Source organism: Dermochelys coriacea, chromosome 8 (assembly GCF_009764565.3).
Source record: "Dermochelys coriacea isolate rDerCor1 chromosome 8, rDerCor1.pri.v4, whole genome shotgun sequence".
In the NCBI taxonomy this organism is placed as follows: domain Eukaryota; kingdom Metazoa; phylum Chordata; order Testudines; family Dermochelyidae; genus Dermochelys; species Dermochelys coriacea.
The window spans coordinates 101,628,997-101,646,632 of NC_050075.1; the positions used below are offsets into that span (position 1 = coordinate 101,628,997).

Below are 17,636 nucleotides of genomic sequence, written 5' to 3' on the forward strand. Positions count from 1 at the left end.
TGTGCTGCCCCAAATCCCTGTGCGTTTGCACAAAGGGGCAATATCGAAGCATCCAGGCCCTCCTCACACGCCCTCCCACCCCTTGCACCGGTCTGGGTAACTGTGGTAGCAACTCCAGCTTCTTCACTATAAATAAGGGTATGTTTTAGTAGCTATTACACCATACATGGGCGGGATGGAAAGAGCTATAGAAAAAGGCTGGGGACCCCAGCTTAGAGCCTCTGGTGAGTGCAGCTGTGACAGCATGCACCAAGGAGAAATGCAATCATCTTGCTGCACATGGGTACAGTAGATACGCATGTTTACAATTCTAGCCCTGCACCTGCAAAGAGCTCTGCATGGGAAACCCCTACAGCCACATGGAACAATTTGCAAGGTTTCCAGAGTGCTTGTAAACAATGGTCCTGTACAGACTTACACACATAAGTAACTTGACACACATGGATAGCCCCATTGAAGTCAATGTAATTCTTTATCAGATCATGGCCTTAGTTGGAAAAAATCTATCCCCTTTATGTGTTTCCTATCTCCAGGATCTGTCTGATAAATCTGTGGGTCTAATTTTCCTCCATAAAAATGTGCCACTGATATCAAAGCTATTGTTAGGAGAACAACTGTTTTCATGTCTGGAGGCCAGAAACGGAATCCAGTCAAAACAAATTTGATTTGCTTTCAACGTCAAAGCCCCTTCAATCATCTTGTGTAGTTACATTTGTTTAATAGTAACCACAATGACTGATACATGTGACATCACTTCAGGCTTTGCCCTGGTTTTAGAAGAATCTTATTTATAATTAATCAGAGGGACCTGATCCTGCCAGCTTTACCCCGGCAAATGCCCATTACCAAAAATGGGAGTTTTGATTAAAGACTCAGGAAGTAGGGTGAGGTTTGCATATGAGTAAGGAACTAACTTTTTTTGTGTTTAAAAAACCAGTCACCGTTAACTCTTTAAAGCACAGCGTGTATGTAATATACACACAGAGTGCTCAATACCTACCCTAGGTAGATTTTATGTTTTAATATGTTAAAAGCTGACCTGAGCATTGATGCTTAGATATAAACTTCCCTAAAGTTTGGGGAGTGTTTAGATCAGGATTTGGATTCCTGCAGATAGGGACCAGCTGTACAGTTCTGACCCAGAGCTCTTCTGTTCTGTTGTATGGATGTGGGTGGTTCCAAGCCACTGTATATACCATTGATATACATTGTCCCCCCATTTTAGATATGGGGATGCCCAGGCGCAGAGGGGTTATGTTCAATTTGCCCATGCACATGCAGTAAGTAAATGGAAGAGCTGGGCGTAGAATCTAAGCGTGAAATCCTGGACATGCTGAAGTCAATGGCAAAAGTTTCACGGACTTTAATTGGGCCAGGATTTTGCCTGAAGCCAGCTACTGGCCAAAGTTGCCTCACACAGCCACTTCCAAGCGGTGACAAGCCACACATGTTTTGAGATTCTTTTCAGAGTAGCAGACGTGTTAGTCTGTATTCGCAAAAAGAAAAGGAGTTATGCTCATGAAAGCTTATGCTCAAATAAATTTGTTAGTCTCTAAGGTGCCACAAGTCCTCCTTTTCTTTTTGAGATTCTTGTGAAGTGTCTTATCAAAGCCTCTGAAGTTTGCAAAATTGGACCAGAGATCTCTTTAGAGAAGCCTACTTTCTCAGAAGGCTTTATATCCTGATTCCAACCCAGGGGTGCAAAGGCAGCTGCCAAGGGGAATGGATATGGGAAAATACACATTCAACTGTTTCAAAAGCTTGAAAACAAAGTTGTGGTTTGATTCTATAATGAAGGCCTGGAGGATTCAGGGGTGGGAAGGAGGAGCATGTGGTCATTTTTTACAGTTGTTTGGAGAGAAGGACTGAAGGCAAACACACTCCAGGATAGTGAATTCTACAAACACCTGCATGTGACCCTGCCCAGATTAAGAAATAAAACTGAAGGGGGGGGGGCATATTTCTCCTTCTGTAGCAATGAGGAGAGGTCCTGGAAAGTTTGGCAATGATTTAAGAAGAAACTCACCTTTCAAAAGGCACCACTAATTGAGGGGGTATCTTGGAGCTGCATGTTCAGAGAGTTTAACCCCCGTTCCCGCCCCGTCCAGCTGCAGGTGGAAATCAGGCGGCTGCAGGTGGCTCACACTGGGGACAACTGAGGCACTGAACCTAGGAAACCAGCGGGCTGATCAAACCGGTCCCTCTGCAGGCAGGGTAAAGCTGCCTATGGCCTGAGCCTTCAGCGTCGGCGGGTTAGATGATTGAGAAACAGGCGCCCTCTAGTGGCGCTAGCTCCTCCCTGCAGCGCACAAAAAAAAAAAAGTTCAGGAGGATGGGAAGTTTGGGAAAGTTGGAAGTTGCTGTAAGTTTTTGCCTCCTCGCTGCGTGTGTGTGTGTCTGTGATATTGACATGCAGATCAGTACCCGCCTTCCTGTGCCTGTTCAAATAGCCGTCCCCAGCTCCATCCTCACCAGCGAGGCTCCAAGCCCCCCTCCTGAAAAGCTCCTTTTGCTCTCCCACCTCCTTTCCCCAGCGCCGAAGAACTGCGCCGGCCAGCTCAGAAGTGGCTCCTCCGATCTGCAAACAGAGCATGGCGGAGGCTGGGGCTCCGCCGCAAAGCCGGGCTCATCCTCGGAGCAGCCTTTCCCCGTCTGACAAGCCCTGAGCAGAGAGGGGGGCTCCAGGCGCCGGCTCCTGCTTTGCACTTGTCGCCTGCGGACGGGACGGACGAAGTTTGTCTGAATAACCAGACCAGGGGAAAGACGGGGCGCGCGGGGGGGGGGGAGGCCATTGAGACCCAGAAGAGCCACCGGGGACGGCTCAGCTGGGGAGAGGCAGGATGCAACCCAACCTGGCGCTGCTCTACTTCATCTTCGGGGGGATCCTGCCAGGCGCGACACCCAGGAGGAAGCAGATGGACCCCGGGCCATGTGAGCTGCCCCGATCGGTGAGCTGCTTCCCCTCGCCCCAGCCTGCGCCCTGCGCTCCGGCTTCACGCCCAAGCCCCAGGAACGACCAGACGATCCGCCGTGCGGGGGACTGGCCCTCTGCCTGGCATTCTCCTCCAGGTGCCGGGGGGGGGGGGGAATTGCTGCTTTCTACCCTCCCCGCCCCAATCAGTTCCCCCTGCCAGGGCATGGAGACATTCCCATCCCAGCCCTTTTTGCCTCCCTCTCCTCTGATGGACCAGGCGGCGGCTGCGGGGCTCGGCTCAAGGGGGACAGGAGGGTTGCCCAGTTTGCACAGGGCATGCCCGCTGCCAGGCGCTTTCTCCCCAAGGAGCCCTGCAGGGAGATGGGGCTGGACTCCGGCTGCTCCAGGGCAAAGCTATGGGGTGGGTCTGATCCCTCCAGCCCACGGGGGTCACTTTCCCCTCTGCCTGGCTGGCTGGGTCCACACGTCCAGCGCTCCTGTGCAGAAAGCTCATCCGGCGGCATCTCCACAAGCACCGGGCAGAGCCTCTAGAGAGGCACCACATCCACAGGGCTGTGTGTAGGGCGCATGGCTCTGAGTGTACCCAGCTGTGTGGAAACACGCAGGTTCTGTGGGTAGAGTTTATACCCGGGTGTAGATACGTGCACATTAAATACAGTTTCTGTGTATGTCTTTCCATGTCTACACACCGCCTCCCCTTAGCACTGGGTGTATATAGGTGCACATATCTATTTCATCGAGCTGTACGTGTATGTGGGTCTAGCCATCACCACATTTATCTGTATGGTTACATGCTAATTATGCAGAGACGTATATATAGCTATAGAAACATAGATAAGTACAGTTACTGAAAAGGGATCCATTGTTATGAATTTGCCAAGGTGCCAGTTAGATTTTAAAGGGGAAATCTAACAAGCTGGGTTTGCTAATTGGGTAAGTGTAGTTATAGCCAACATAGGATGGACTCTAATAGCGTTAGCCTTCTTTCCACCTTCTCTGTATGTATCTATATATCTTCTTACTATATGTTCCATATAGCCCACGAAAGCTTATGCTCTAATAAATTTGTCAGTCTCTAAGGCACCACAAGTCCTCCTGTTCTTTTTGTGGATACAGACTAACACGGCTGCTACTCTAAACCTTCTTTTATTGGATGCAGGGAGTGTTCACTTACTAATTTTAAGGCTGGATTCCTTTCAGGGCCACTTTGAACTTGAACTGTATTTCTCAAATCAGGGCACTTGCTTATTCGTAACTAGCCAACAAGTTATTAATTCACCCAGAACCACATTAGTTACACAACCCACAGTTCATCACTCACATGGAGACAGAACCAATGTTTTGGGTGTGCACTGCACGCACACACTACAGTCTATCACAGACTAGAGTTGAGTTATACCAAGGAACAATGCACATGACAAGATTTCTTATTCATGTAGGTGCACACACAGGAACTGTATTTTATCTGTCCCTGTGTATTATAGCGGCTCAGTGTGCATATGACTGGAGTGTGTGTTTGTGTGCACATACATATGGAGACAGATTATGTGTGGTTTATTTGTGTTGCGTATGGATTTATGGAGATAGACCGTTTCCATGTATATCTCACAGACATCTCCACTGAGGCTGTGTGTTATCCACAGTGTGCATTGTAGGTACAGTGTGTGCAGCAGAGTTGCTGTATATAAAATTCTCTCTCTCTCTCTCTCTCTCTCACACATGCTGTCCTGTTGTTTTGCTGGCCCTGAGCCTCGTCCCCAAAACGGGCTGGCTCTCTGACTGTCTCTCCCCCATCCCCAGCAGGGAGAGCTAAACTCCTTCTTGTGGACCATTCGCCGGGACCCCCCGGCCTACCTGTTTGGTACCATCCACGTGCCCTACACGCGGGTGTGGGACTTCATCCCCGAGAACTCCAAGGCAGCGTTCCAGGCCAGCTCCAGCGTTTACTTCGAACTGGACCTCACTGATCCCTACACCATCTCAGGCCTGGCCAGCTGCCAGCTGCTGCCCCACGGTGAGAACCTGCAGGACGTGCTGCCCCGGGAACTCTACCGCCGTCTCAAGCGGCACCTGGAGTATGTCAAGCTGATGCTGCCACACTGGATGACCCCAGACCAGCGGGGCAAGGGGCTGTATGCCGACTACCTCTTCAACGCCATTGCTGGCAACTGGGAGCGCAAAAGGCCCGTCTGGGTGATGCTGATGGTCAACTCCCTGACTGAGACGGACATCCGCTCCCGAGGGGTGCCGGTGTTAGACCTCTACCTGGCCCAGGAGGCTGAGCGGATGAAGAAGAGGACAGGAGCTGTGGAGAGGGTGGAAGAGCAGTGCCACCCACTGAATGGGCTCAACTTCTCCCAGGTAAGGGGGGCTTGGGCCCCTGGGCTTCTCTGCCCATCCCAGCGGGGGGCAAGGGAAACTGACCAGCACCAGGGTAAGGGAGCTCAGGAAGACAAAGCATGAGCCAAAGCCCATTGAGACTGTGATGGCCTTTAGAGCAGGCCCTCAGCAACCCAACACAGTGATCCAGTGACATAACACTGATGGTGCTGTGTATCTGCAGAGGTGACTCTTTCCCTCTGTGTGTGCACGGGATAGCCACCGCAACACAAACGTGTACACAGATACACTCTCGCTCTCTACTGCATGTGATATTAGGGAACCAGAGGCATCAAGATGTGGTGTCCACAAGTTTGTAATTTGCAAGGGAATGTGTCAAACCTAGAATGTAATTTCTGCAGCAACTTGGTAAAAAGTTTTTAACACCATCCTCTCATTCCCTGCAACTCAGAAGTAAAAACGTGAACTGAATGCTTGGGGGTAGTTTTAATGTCATTTTCAGTGTGTTTAATGTTACGCAAACTGCTTGGGTGTTCCACGTCTAAAGAAATGGACTTTCGTATAAACTGTTGTGTATTGAGATAAGTTGAATTTTCATTTCTTAAATCTGTAAGGGGGCGGGGGTGGGCTGTGAAGAGGAAGTGACGCTTGGAAAGTGAAGGACAGATTAAGGAGCAAGTGTTGGTGTATCTTGAATCCAGAATGTCTCTTTCTGTGTGTAGATTCAGCTTTCTAAACCAAATTTCAAGCCAGGATCTATTTCATTTTAGTGGACTAGCAGTAATACATTCACAGCTCTTGACGTTGCTTTGTGAAACTGTCAAATTAGACATACTGGAAATTCTGAAATTGAGCAAAAAGAGTGGGAGGGGGAAATATTCCAGAGAAAACCATGACTTACAATTACAATGCATCATTTTTTTTTAAACGGCTTCCGTCATTACTGTTAGTGCAACTATTTCCTGTTCTACCCTGCTGTCCTTATTTGAACAAAAAATCCTCAGTGACCCTTTAAGTGGAGCAATTGTCACCAAGTGATGCATTTTCCAAAGATCTAATGGGAGTTTTGCTTTACAGGAGAAAATCACTTTTTTTTTCTTTTAGCAAAAATAAATTCCTTTAATGTTCCCAGTTGTAAGCGTGTACACAGAGTATATAGAGTCCCACAGCAAATCTCTGAGATCCTGGGGTCTGAGAGCATGGAAAGTATAGTTTGAGTTGTTAAAAAATTCTTATTTCTAAAACTACAGACATCTGTGTTTTTTGACAAGGAATTTGCTTCTCCCTATCCCTTAAAGAGTTAACCGCCTTTTCTTTTTTGTTGACCACATACTTCTTTAAAACCAAAGTCTAAATAATTAACCACGGTATCCTCCCAATATTGATCCAATCCTAGTTGGCTGTAGTAGGTCAAATGGTACTTAAAATAAAACACATGAAAGACCTTAGTTAAAAATCTACACTTGGAAGCCTTTTTAAATGTGAATCATATTACACATTTTTGTGTGTGAGGGAAAGAGAATTGCAAAGAAATGTTCTTACCATAGTACTCAGGGGATGAGAAATCAACTTATTTTCCTTCTGGTCGCTAATTTTTAATGTGTACATAGAATCCCCCTTCTTTTAAAAAAAAATCAGGACTATTACCTATTTAATAAAGGAGTTGTTTTATAGACAGTAAAGGGGAATTTTGTGGAAAATTTTGATTTTTATTAACAAAATGTTAGGTTTTGATTATTATGGATTGGTGACATTACTATGAAAACAGGTCACCGTTCAAGAGTAACTTTAAAAATATTATTTTTCTTAGCTTGACACCACTTCTGGAAAGGTGGCTGTCAAAACAACATGAGACAAAATTAAGTAAAACAAACCAGATAGCTCTTTACTTGCTTCCTTTAAGGTGAATACATTCTGGCACTTGGCAAATTGTTTGGCGGTAGTAATTTGTAATGTTATCACTCTGTCTAGCAGGTTCACTGCTTGGGGTATTACTGTGCTAATTGAGAGGAGTGGGTTCCTATAACTAGGTTTCTCCTCTTAATTCTAAATCTTGGAGCCTTCAGTAAGACACACATAATTAAACGTACTAAAAATGGAAATCAGAAATTGACCAGTTCTTGTATTCCACTCTGTGTGTGTGGTTTGAGAACATCTGCGCTAAATTACACTCCCATATCTGCTAAGGGCATCAGCACTTCTTACCTGCTTTCAGCATTACTGTAATATTGCATATAATATATAGGAATATTTGGAAACCAAGTCTTGTAATTGTGCCTCATTTAAACATCTCTATGCTTTTGTTTTCCAGGGAAAAATCCAGCATGTTTCCCTTAGTAAGTTTTAAAAAAATAGTCATTTGCTTCCTTCCTGACGACATCCCCCCCCACGCCCCCGCCGCCATCCCCCCCATATGAAAGGCAGCTTTGTGTTACTGAAAATTTTGTTTAGGACTTTGTACACCAAATCCATTAATCTGATACTATGAGGAGGGGAAAATCAAGAAGTGATCACCCTGTTGTACTTGGTTTTTGATTGTTTCTGAAAGAAATGGGAGGGTTTTGCATTGTTAACCAGAATGTTCCATGCCCAGAGTTCTTTCAATTTGTGAATTGTTTTATCAGATGAGAAAATTAAGGTGTACAATGTAACTGATTTCTTCTTTGAGAACGTGGTCTAACACTTCATTGGATGCCTTGGCAATATAACATTTGTAGTCTAACCCTCCATTCTGCCTGGAACTTCTGTACAGTATTACCTGCTGATATATGGAGATCATGTGGCTGATATATGGCAGCTTTACCATTGATTTTAATTGCCTTCTAAGTGCTCTTGAGATTGAGAGGGACCCAATCCAGTGTTTACAAGCACTCACAACTCCTAGTGACTTCAGTGAGAGTTTTGGTTACCCAAGAAATGCAGGATCGGGCCCTGGATATTAATAAGTACCAGCACTAGCAAACAACACAGTGCATCACTTGGTGGTGAAGGTTTCTAAATCCACGTGTGATAAGTAAAGGTGGATCAGAACCTCATATTCCAGCATTGGGAAAGTTTGGATTCTGATTCAGAACAGATCAGAATGATATGGATCCATCTTAGTAGCTTTGATGAAGAGTGCAGTTTTTGGGAAATAGCTCAAAGGTTTGGTGCCTAAATCCCTTTGAGGATCTGGGCCTGAGTTATTAACAGACACTGCCCTGAATCTCCAAGCTCAGGTCCTGCTTCACATCTATATTTTGAACTCACACATGTCTTGTGAAGTTGCGTGGAATCTGAAGTGCCAGTTCAGGCCCTTCTCTAGTTTTTAGGATCCTAGTCCCAGATTAGGATGCTCTGTGGCAAGGGAGAAGAAAAGGCAATCACATGAATGCCAATGGGAGCACAAGTGATTTGCCCACAAATGTTCAATGGGGTGAGAGAGAGGATAATGCTTCCTGGAGCTCTAGAAGGAGCAATAACTCCTGGTGCTCTTGGGACCCCACTATCTAAAAGCTCCAATATAGTTATAACAAGGGCTTTCCAGGAAGCGAAAATACTTGTTTGATTTTGGGTAGAGGTGGGCCAACCCCACACTTGATCACACTGAAATTTGGGGAACTTAACCTCCAGATTTGGATCTGAACTTTGCAGCCAGCTCCTAACTCTGTTAGGGGACCTGGGTGAAATCAGGTGTCCATTAAAACAAATCAGACTGTTGCCATTGACTTCAACCGAGCCAGGATTTCACCCCTGTATCTGAGCACCCCTGATTCCAGGGGAAGATTTGCAACTTCGCTGTTCGGTCTTGTTTCTAGACATGGAACCCAGTATGATTGCCAAGAAGGTATTTACTCCCCTCCTTCTAATTCGTTCCTATATATTATCCACTTCACTCTCTTTCATCTCCCATCACTAGTTCTTTGTCTACACAGTTAATCCACATTCAGTTGGTGGCAAAGCCTTTCGTTACTATGCTTCCTGTTTGCAAAGTAGCATTGCTAAAGACCTAGTGTTGTCCTGATGATTTTAAGTGTATCCATACATGGGAAATAACACTGATTGAATGAAGGCTGTGTTCATTATCCTCAAGATGTGTAGGTTTTCATACTTAGTCCTGAATCTGATTATTATCTAGATTGTATCACTGTAAGATATGGTGGGATAAATTAAATGAGAGACATAGTATCAAACAGAAAAGGAGTACTTGTGGCACCTTAGAGACTAACAAATTTATTAGAGCATAAGCTTATGCTCTAATAAATTTGTTAGTCTCTAAGGTGCCACAAGTACTCCTTTTCTTTTTGCGAATACAGACTAACATGGCTGCTACTCTGAAATAGTATCAAACTGTAATTGATTGGATCAGAGACAGCCTGGAAGGAAGGAGCTCTAGATAGTGTCAGATTAAACGTCACACTTAGCTATTCTCTTCCTTTTATTTCTCTTCCCCCTTACTCTTTGCAAAAATAAACATTGTTTTCCTATTTCCCACCAAGGAGAGTCAGAATGAAGGGGAGAAATGACTTTGTTAACAAAGTCAGTCTTCATTTCCCAGGTCCTGCTGTTCCATCAAACTCTGGGACATGGCAGCTCTGATTACGCTATTGATAGGATTACAGAGAGTACAAGTGCTGTTTAATAAAAGGACTATGGTGGTCAATTATGTTTGGCTGGTGACATCTATCTGCACTCTTTAAGTTGGGCTCTGAATAGCAGAACCACATGAAATATTAATATACAGACAGGGCAATATTTTTCTATGTCCAGCATTCCTCTCCTGCCTTTTTAAAAACGATTAAATATTGTTCCATCTACAAGGGCCATACTCTTCAGATGGTACAAATTGCTATAGCTCTGATTTTAGTGGAGCGATGCCAGTTTACACCAGCTGAGGACCTGGCCCAGTTTAAAAAAAAAACAGATGAAAGTTAAAATTTTTAAAACTGGACAAAATTTTATTGATGAAAAAGCTTTTTACTTTTTTGCGGGGGGGGGGGGGTAGGGTTGTTGGGAAACTGGGATTTTGACAAACAATTTTTCTCTCTCAATTTTTTTTTCAACAACAATAAAGCCAAAAGCCCTAAATATTTCAGATATTAGTGGCTGAATACCAGAAGATTTTTGGTCTACCTTTGCCAAAAGTTCTTCCCCCCCCCCAATAAATGTTTTAGTCTGTTTTATTTTTTGAAGAAAACCTGAATTTCTCAGGTCTGTGTGTGTGTGGGGAGGGAGGGGGGTGTAATTTCTCAGCCAGTGCTATAAAATTTATAATGATAAGGAACAAAGAAAAATTAAAATTATTCTGTATTGTGTGTATTCTGAAAAGAGCTCACGAGATGGAGTCACTTTAAAACCTGCACTGGGCAACTATTTAAGATAAACATATGTACTTGAAAAAGAAATCAATAGTTTGCTACTAATAGTTATACCCCAAGTTATCAAAACCTGAAAGATTTATAAAATCAAATGTACTTTTCATACGGATCTCTAGGGCCATGCTGTTTTCCTCCTTGAGATCTTTCTTTTGAGTCCAGCTCTGGCATCATGCCTATAAAAGAAAAAGTCAGCCAGTTAAAGATAGCTTGTGGAGCAATTGGCAATTAATCTGCAATATTGCTATTCAATTGCAGATGTATATAACTAATTGTATATACTTGGTTGTACCACTTTACTAACCCCCACAAACCTTCACATATCGCTTGGGTTAGAAGAGAATATTAGGGTTGGAAGAGACTTCAGGAGGTCATCTAGTCCAACCCCCTGCTCAAAGCAGGACCAACACCAACTAAATCATCCCAACCAGGCTTTGTCAAGCCTGGCCTTAAAAACCTCTAAGGATGGAGATTCCACCACCACCCTAGGTAACCCATTTCAGTGCTTCACCACCCTCCTAGTGAAATAGTATTTCCAAATATCCAACCTAGACCTCCCCCACAGCAACTTGAGACTATTGCTCCTTGTTCTGTCATCTGCCACCACTGAGAACAGCCGAGCTCCATCTTCTTTCGAACCCCCTTTCAGGTAGTTGAAGGCTGCTATCAAATCCCCCCTCACTCTTCTCTTCTGCATACTAAATAACCCCAGTTCCCTTAGCCTCTCCTCGTAAGTCACGTGCCCCAGCCCCCTAATAATTTTCGTTGCCCTCTGCTGGACTCTCTCCAATTTGTCCACATCCCTTCTGTAGTGGGGGGCCCAAAACTGGACGCAATACTCCAGGTGTGGCCTCACCAGTGCCGAATAGAGGAGAATAATCATTTCCCTCGATCTGCTGGCAATGCTCCTACTAATGCAGCTCAATATGCCACTGGCCTTCTTGGCAACAAGGGCACACTGCTGACTCATATCCAGCTTCTCGTCCATAAGCCCCTGTCCTGCAGTCACATTTGCTGGGGTGGATCCCTTCATATCTGAAGGGTCTTGATTAGCAGATCCGTTGGTAGGATCAGGGTCTCAGTTTGCCAACACTTCAGGGCAGGGATTGGTTCTGCATGTGTTTCCACGGCACCCAGTACAATGGTGCGCTGATCCTTGTGCTTAGGATGCACAAGGTTCTGACTGGTGCTGAAGTGCCTAGATAGATGGCGGGGGGAGAAGCCAGTTATATCTTCTGTGTGCCATGAAGTTTGGCTGCCCCAAGCCAGCATGGGGAACAGGAGACCAGAAGAGCGACTGGAGGCACCATTATGCAGAGCCAGTGGCCCTAACACGTCACACAGCATGGCATGAAGAAGCTATGGCTTCTACTCCAGGGCTAGCAGCTGTAGAGAGGTTAAGCTACAGACTCTTTCTTTGATGTCAGATTGGGAAGGGGAATGTAATGAGCCTAACATTCTCTTGTGCTTAGCCCCATTGGCAAATCTCTGGCCTAAAATAACTCATCAGTGTCCCTCTGAAATAGTGCTCTTGATCAAGGGAGACTTTGCTGTAGCCAGACAGAACGGTCTCCCATTTGTGCAGTTGAATATTGAAATGCATCAGATTGATCCATCAGCACTGGGTGATATGTTAGAGGCACAGTGGCGTGCCATGGAAACACAGTGTGCTCTGTAGAGACAGGCCACCTTGTTAGATGGCACAGCGCTCTGTTGAATGGGAACTGAAAGGCTTTTTCTGACCACTCCAGAGTCCACTTTCCTCTGTGACACTTGCAATTGCACTGCAATCCCTGATCTATTCTGGAGGCCAGCGATGCCACTGACTGTTGCAGGAGGCAACTCTCGTTTTTAAAACTGCACATCCAGGAAGGGGGGAAATGTATCCATCCTCTTATTTGGGAAGTATGCTCATTGGGGCAGGGACTGGCTTTTCATTCTGTTTGTGCAGTGCTACTGCGGTAGGGTCCTGTTCCGTGATGGGACTGTTACTGCAATACAAATAATTAAAAATCCTCTGTGTTTGGAGAGGGCCCTTGGGAGCAGAAATGGTATAATTCTGCTGTGTAAGGGGGAAAGGCAGGCATGCCCTGCTGTACAACCCTGAGCCCTGTTTCCCAGAGCCTGACTGTGCAACAGTGCATGGGGATCAGGTGACAGGATTTTGCAAAGATTACTCACCCACTGGAGTAAAGGCACCTGGGGAAATGACTCCTCCCCCCAGCTGCATGCCACACTGGGGATATGGGCCCAGATCCACAAAGGTACATCAGCTCCTAACTTCCACTGATCTCAAGGGAGGTTAGGACTCTAAACACAGTGTTGTGTTTAGACCTTAAGAACCTCAATTCAAGTACAGTTCAACCTCCAGCCCTCAGTGAAATCTTTAACAGTCTTCCCTCAGTCCCTGGTGCATAGCAGTTTACATTATAAAGCCAACCCACATCATTCCGGCTGGTCAGTGGTTCCTGTACTGAAATGATCTTAAGCAAGGGCACTAATTCACTTCATGCTCCCGCTGGGACTGGGGTCTGCAGCAGAGCTCTTGGCAAGGCAGGGCTGGGAACTTCAGAGTGATATAACTGTGCTGTAGACAGCAGACCAGGCTTCCCCTGTAATGCACTTCAGGTTCCAATCCCTCCATCGTTAACCTCTTCGCTTTCTTTAACAACCACAGACAATGAGCCACGTGAAGGAGACATATTGGTTAATCCACGCCCAGATTTAATAAATAGGTAGGATTTATCCGGTCTGTCTATTGGCTTTATTGTATGCTTTGACCAGGGCTAGCTCAACATTTCTGATTTCTCTCTCACGCACACACACCGTATTACAGTGTAAGGACTGATTATATGCACACAGATGCCATTTGACAGCATGAGGATTGATTACACACACACACACACCATTTAAGAAGAATTTCAAAGGTGACCAGTGATTTTGGGTGCCTCAGTTTCTGACTTCCCAACCTGAGAGACTTTAAAGGGACCTCCGTTTGAGCCAGCCCTCATCTGCTGAAAACCAGGCCCCTTGAACGTGTGGCAAGTCGGGTATTCAGCATCATTAGTTACTTTTGAAAATCTTGGCCTAAAATGTTTGAAAAAAAGCCAAGCTCATCATAAGACTGAAATCAAAAGGGATGAACGAAAATACAGTATATTAGCAGTAGGGATGGATGGGCCATACGAATGAGGTAAGATAAAACCTCGTGCACCTTGGTTTAAGTTTACAACAAACTTTGCTGAAGTTGAAGAAGTTGGCGGACCCTCTTTATTTTAATTTCCGTGAGCTTTTGTACTTCTGGCTCCACTCACATAGCGCCTAAGCTGATACAACAGTAGGGAGACAACCAGAAGGAGGAAGTATCAGAAATCTCACTTTTGAGCCCATCCTCCATGCTATTTATTTCCAGACCAGGTTTTCAGACCTAAGAGTTATGGATAAGCTTTTGTAACTCCATCCCAAATGTCGGGTGGCTTTCCTGAACCTCCAGATCTTCTAAGGATCACATTGTGAGAAGACATTTATTAAAGAATGGGAGCAACTGGTAGACCTAAGGTTCTTTCTACAAGCATGATGGCCAACATGGGATTTAAATTAGTGACTCCAGAGCTAAAGGCATAAGGTGCTACAGCTTGAGCTAAAGAGACACAACTCTGTAAATGGGACTCAGATTTGGCACAGAGGAGGACCCGTAACACATACTCATCAAGGGGTTACACAAACTCAACAAATACAGTTCTCCCATCTTCTTCTTCTTTGGATTTCCATCCTCTGCTCCCTCTAGTGTTCAAGTATGTATTGCAGCTGCTTACTCCTGCTTTGCTAATTGAGGATCACATCTAACAATATTTTGAATCCTTACAAAGTTATAAACGCCATTGCTGATGCCTCTGCAAACGGAACCTGGTCCAGAAGCTCAGATGTGAGTACGTGTAAATCAAAGGTTCATTTCAGTCATTGTAACCATGTTCTTTAACATTTGCATTTCCACTCTTTAGAGCGTCTATGTTTCTATGTAATGCATCCGATGAAGTGAGCTGTAGCTAACGAAAGCTTATGCTCTAATAAATTTGTTAGTCTCTAAGGTGCCACAAGTATTCCTTTTCTTTTTATGTTTCTATGAGGTCCTTGGAAAACAGTTTCTGTTGCAAGTCATTTCATTATCATAACGTGATATAAATGGAAGCTGATAACGTCTATAAATTAAAACCGTATGTCTGGCACTTTGGGATGGCACCACTGCACGTTGTTTGAATTGTGTAAATCCATCAGCACAAATATTTTTTATATAAATGAATGGAAATCTTTTACATCTTCTTCAAATCTCCCATAATAAGACTGATTTAACATGGGCTTAAACACCCCATTCTCCAAGACATACATGCCCATTACCTGAGTTAATTTCTTTAAATTCTGACATTCTGGGTAACTTTAGGTAACTTTTAAAATATATTTGTTTATTGATTTCCTGTTAATGCATCCCTATAGACAACCTTCACCTGAACACCTGAAGACAATGGGAGTTTTGCAACTGACTTCTTTGGACCCAGGAGAGCATCCTGTATTATAGGCCAAATCCCGCCATTCTTACTCCCTCAAAAACCTCCTTTAGAGTCTGTGTGGAGGCAGGAGGGACAGGCTGGCAGGGCAAGGTTTGCCTGAGAAAAGCCAGATGGAAAACCCCAGGGAATATGCATGGTCAAACATAGAAGGGATTAAATAAAAGTCTATTTACCTACTTGTCTGGCCCCTATTGCAATAGTATATGAATGCCTCAGTTTCATCAAAATGTTGTATCTTCACAACACCTTTGTGGGGCAGGGAAGTGTTATTATCCCCATTTTGCAGATGGGGAGCTGAGGCACAGAGATACTAAATGATTTTCCCAAGGTCACACAGGAAGTCTGTTGCAGAGCACAGAATTGAACCTGGTTTTCCCAGTTCTAGGAGTGGTCCCTAACTACTGGGCTAGCCTTCGCCTGAAGTGGAAATGAGGGAAATTTTTTCTTACTTCTCATTTTCTTTTCTATATTTTGTTAACAAAAATTTGGAAACAAAGGCTAGGATTTTCAAGAGACCAGTGAGCTCAGGTGACTTCATTTTGGTGGGCCCATCTGGAGACTTGATCTTCAAAAAGTGCTGAGCCCCCAAACTCTGAAAATCAGACCCCCTCCCAGGTGTCTCCACTTGAACACCCGAAAACTGAAGCACCTAAAATCATCAGTCACTTTTGAGTATCTTGGCCAAAATGTTTGCCATACCAACATAGATTTGTTCACTGGATTCTAATCCAGTTATCTAATTATTTAATCTTTCTCCCGGTACTTCTCTATCCAGGTTCTTCTACTGTGCCCACTGCTGTTGTCCTGGGGTTCCTGTAAGGGACAAAATTACCCACAGTTCATGAAAACTAGAAAAAGAAACTGTCTACAAACAAAGTGAAACTGACCAGGCTAGTTTCATGTGCAGTAAAATGCAAAAAAGTAAACAAATGGTCAATAGGTTGATTTTTAAAGATCTTTCCATTTGCATAAATTAGCTTGCTATTATTAGTAACAAAGGGGAGAATATTTCCTTATTTAAGGATTTTATATCTTGACTGCATATTGCCAGTATTTTAGAAACTGCATTAATGCTTATAACCAGCCTAATGACTTACCACATTTGTTAGCAACCAGGGTTGCTAACTGATACTGATAACTTGCAGTATGCTTTCTGCAACTTAGACATTTTTGTTTCCTTTTGATTTTTTTCCATGGACATTTCCTATTACAGGTGACGATATAACAGCGATGAAGATATCTATTCAATATTAGGCCAATACAACGCTCTCAGTACAGAGAAGATGCAAAGTCAGCAAGCGGAGTGAGAAAAATGAGACTCGAGAAACATAGCTGAGTTACTGACAGCCTCTGTATTTTCTGGCCTGTCACTGATTTACAATGTTAAAACAATCAAGATAGTGAATTTTATTCCACTAGTCAAATGTACTTGGAGTCACTGGGCCAGTTCCCATCCGGTACATATCAGCATGGTTCTACTGATTTAAGTGGAGCTGTTTCAGTTTACAGGTGAGGATACAGTCCATGAATTGAGTTGCATGGGTATGGTCAACAGGAATTATTGACTAAAGTGCAGTTGACTTCTGGTTCTAGTAGTCTTTTTTATGTTTTCTGGGATACCACAAAAAGGACAAATGTTGACGAGATAACTATGCTAACTGCTTATTATAACATTTAATCACTTAGCGGGATTAAATATAAAAGAGCAGGGCTTGATTTCTCTTCCCCACCTTACTGAGTAGAATGTAAATCAGACTTAGAGAAGGACTTTTTCAAGAACAGTTTCAATAAATGAGTAATAAAACAGCTCATCTAGAAATAGGCCCAATGGAAAATCAAGCTGCTTGTCCTGTGTTATAGCTAGAATTATTCTGAAGTCACATCTGCTTCATATGGTGTGTTCCAGAGAACTGTGATAGTTTGTTGTCACAAAGAAATGCGAGTTTGAGGTTAGTTTTTTCTTTGCCAGTTTCACTGCTCAGTAAAGAAAATCCCCTCCAGAGTTCTGATGTATGTCCAAGGGAATGGGGCACTCATCTGGCCCTATGGGGGGATGATTTTGAACACAAGTAGGCTGACTTTTTCCTCAAAGGAGTGGAGAATAGGTTGGTAATGGGATTTGAAGCTTCCCAATGCTAGATTTCTAGTGTGACACCAGTTCAAGGGACAAAAACCTTGTTACCATTTGATGACTGCTTGGTCGGTTTGTGGGATGAATTGGTTGTCTCAGCTGAGCGCCTACTAACATAGGTCTTGACATCAACAAAAATGACAGGTGCTTATCAGTACCTATGCTGGCATTCTTGAGAGAGAGAGAGCAAGGACTCAGTGGGCCTTGGAGACTGAGTTACCATCTTTGATGTGATGCCATCTCTCTAGATCCAGATTTAGTTATGTTGGTGGGACTGTGCCAATGGGTTTTGCATTGTTCTGACTTCTGCT

At 44.2% G+C, this 17,636-nt stretch overlaps 1 protein-coding gene across 1 annotated transcript in view; it reads left to right on the top strand.

The window, feature by feature from the left end:
• Positions 1-1,968: 1,968 nt before the first annotated feature.
• Positions 1,969-17,636, top strand: part of TRABD2B (TraB domain containing 2B) — a 414,240-nt gene continuing 398,572 nt past the window's right edge. Inside the window, exons 1-2 of the mRNA XM_038414328.2 lie at positions 1,969-2,948; positions 4,736-5,296. Coding sequence (XP_038270256.1) covers positions 2,841-2,948; positions 4,736-5,296 — 669 coding nt within the window. The 5' untranslated portion in view covers positions 1,969-2,840. The remainder of the gene's footprint in view (positions 2,949-4,735; positions 5,297-17,636) is intronic.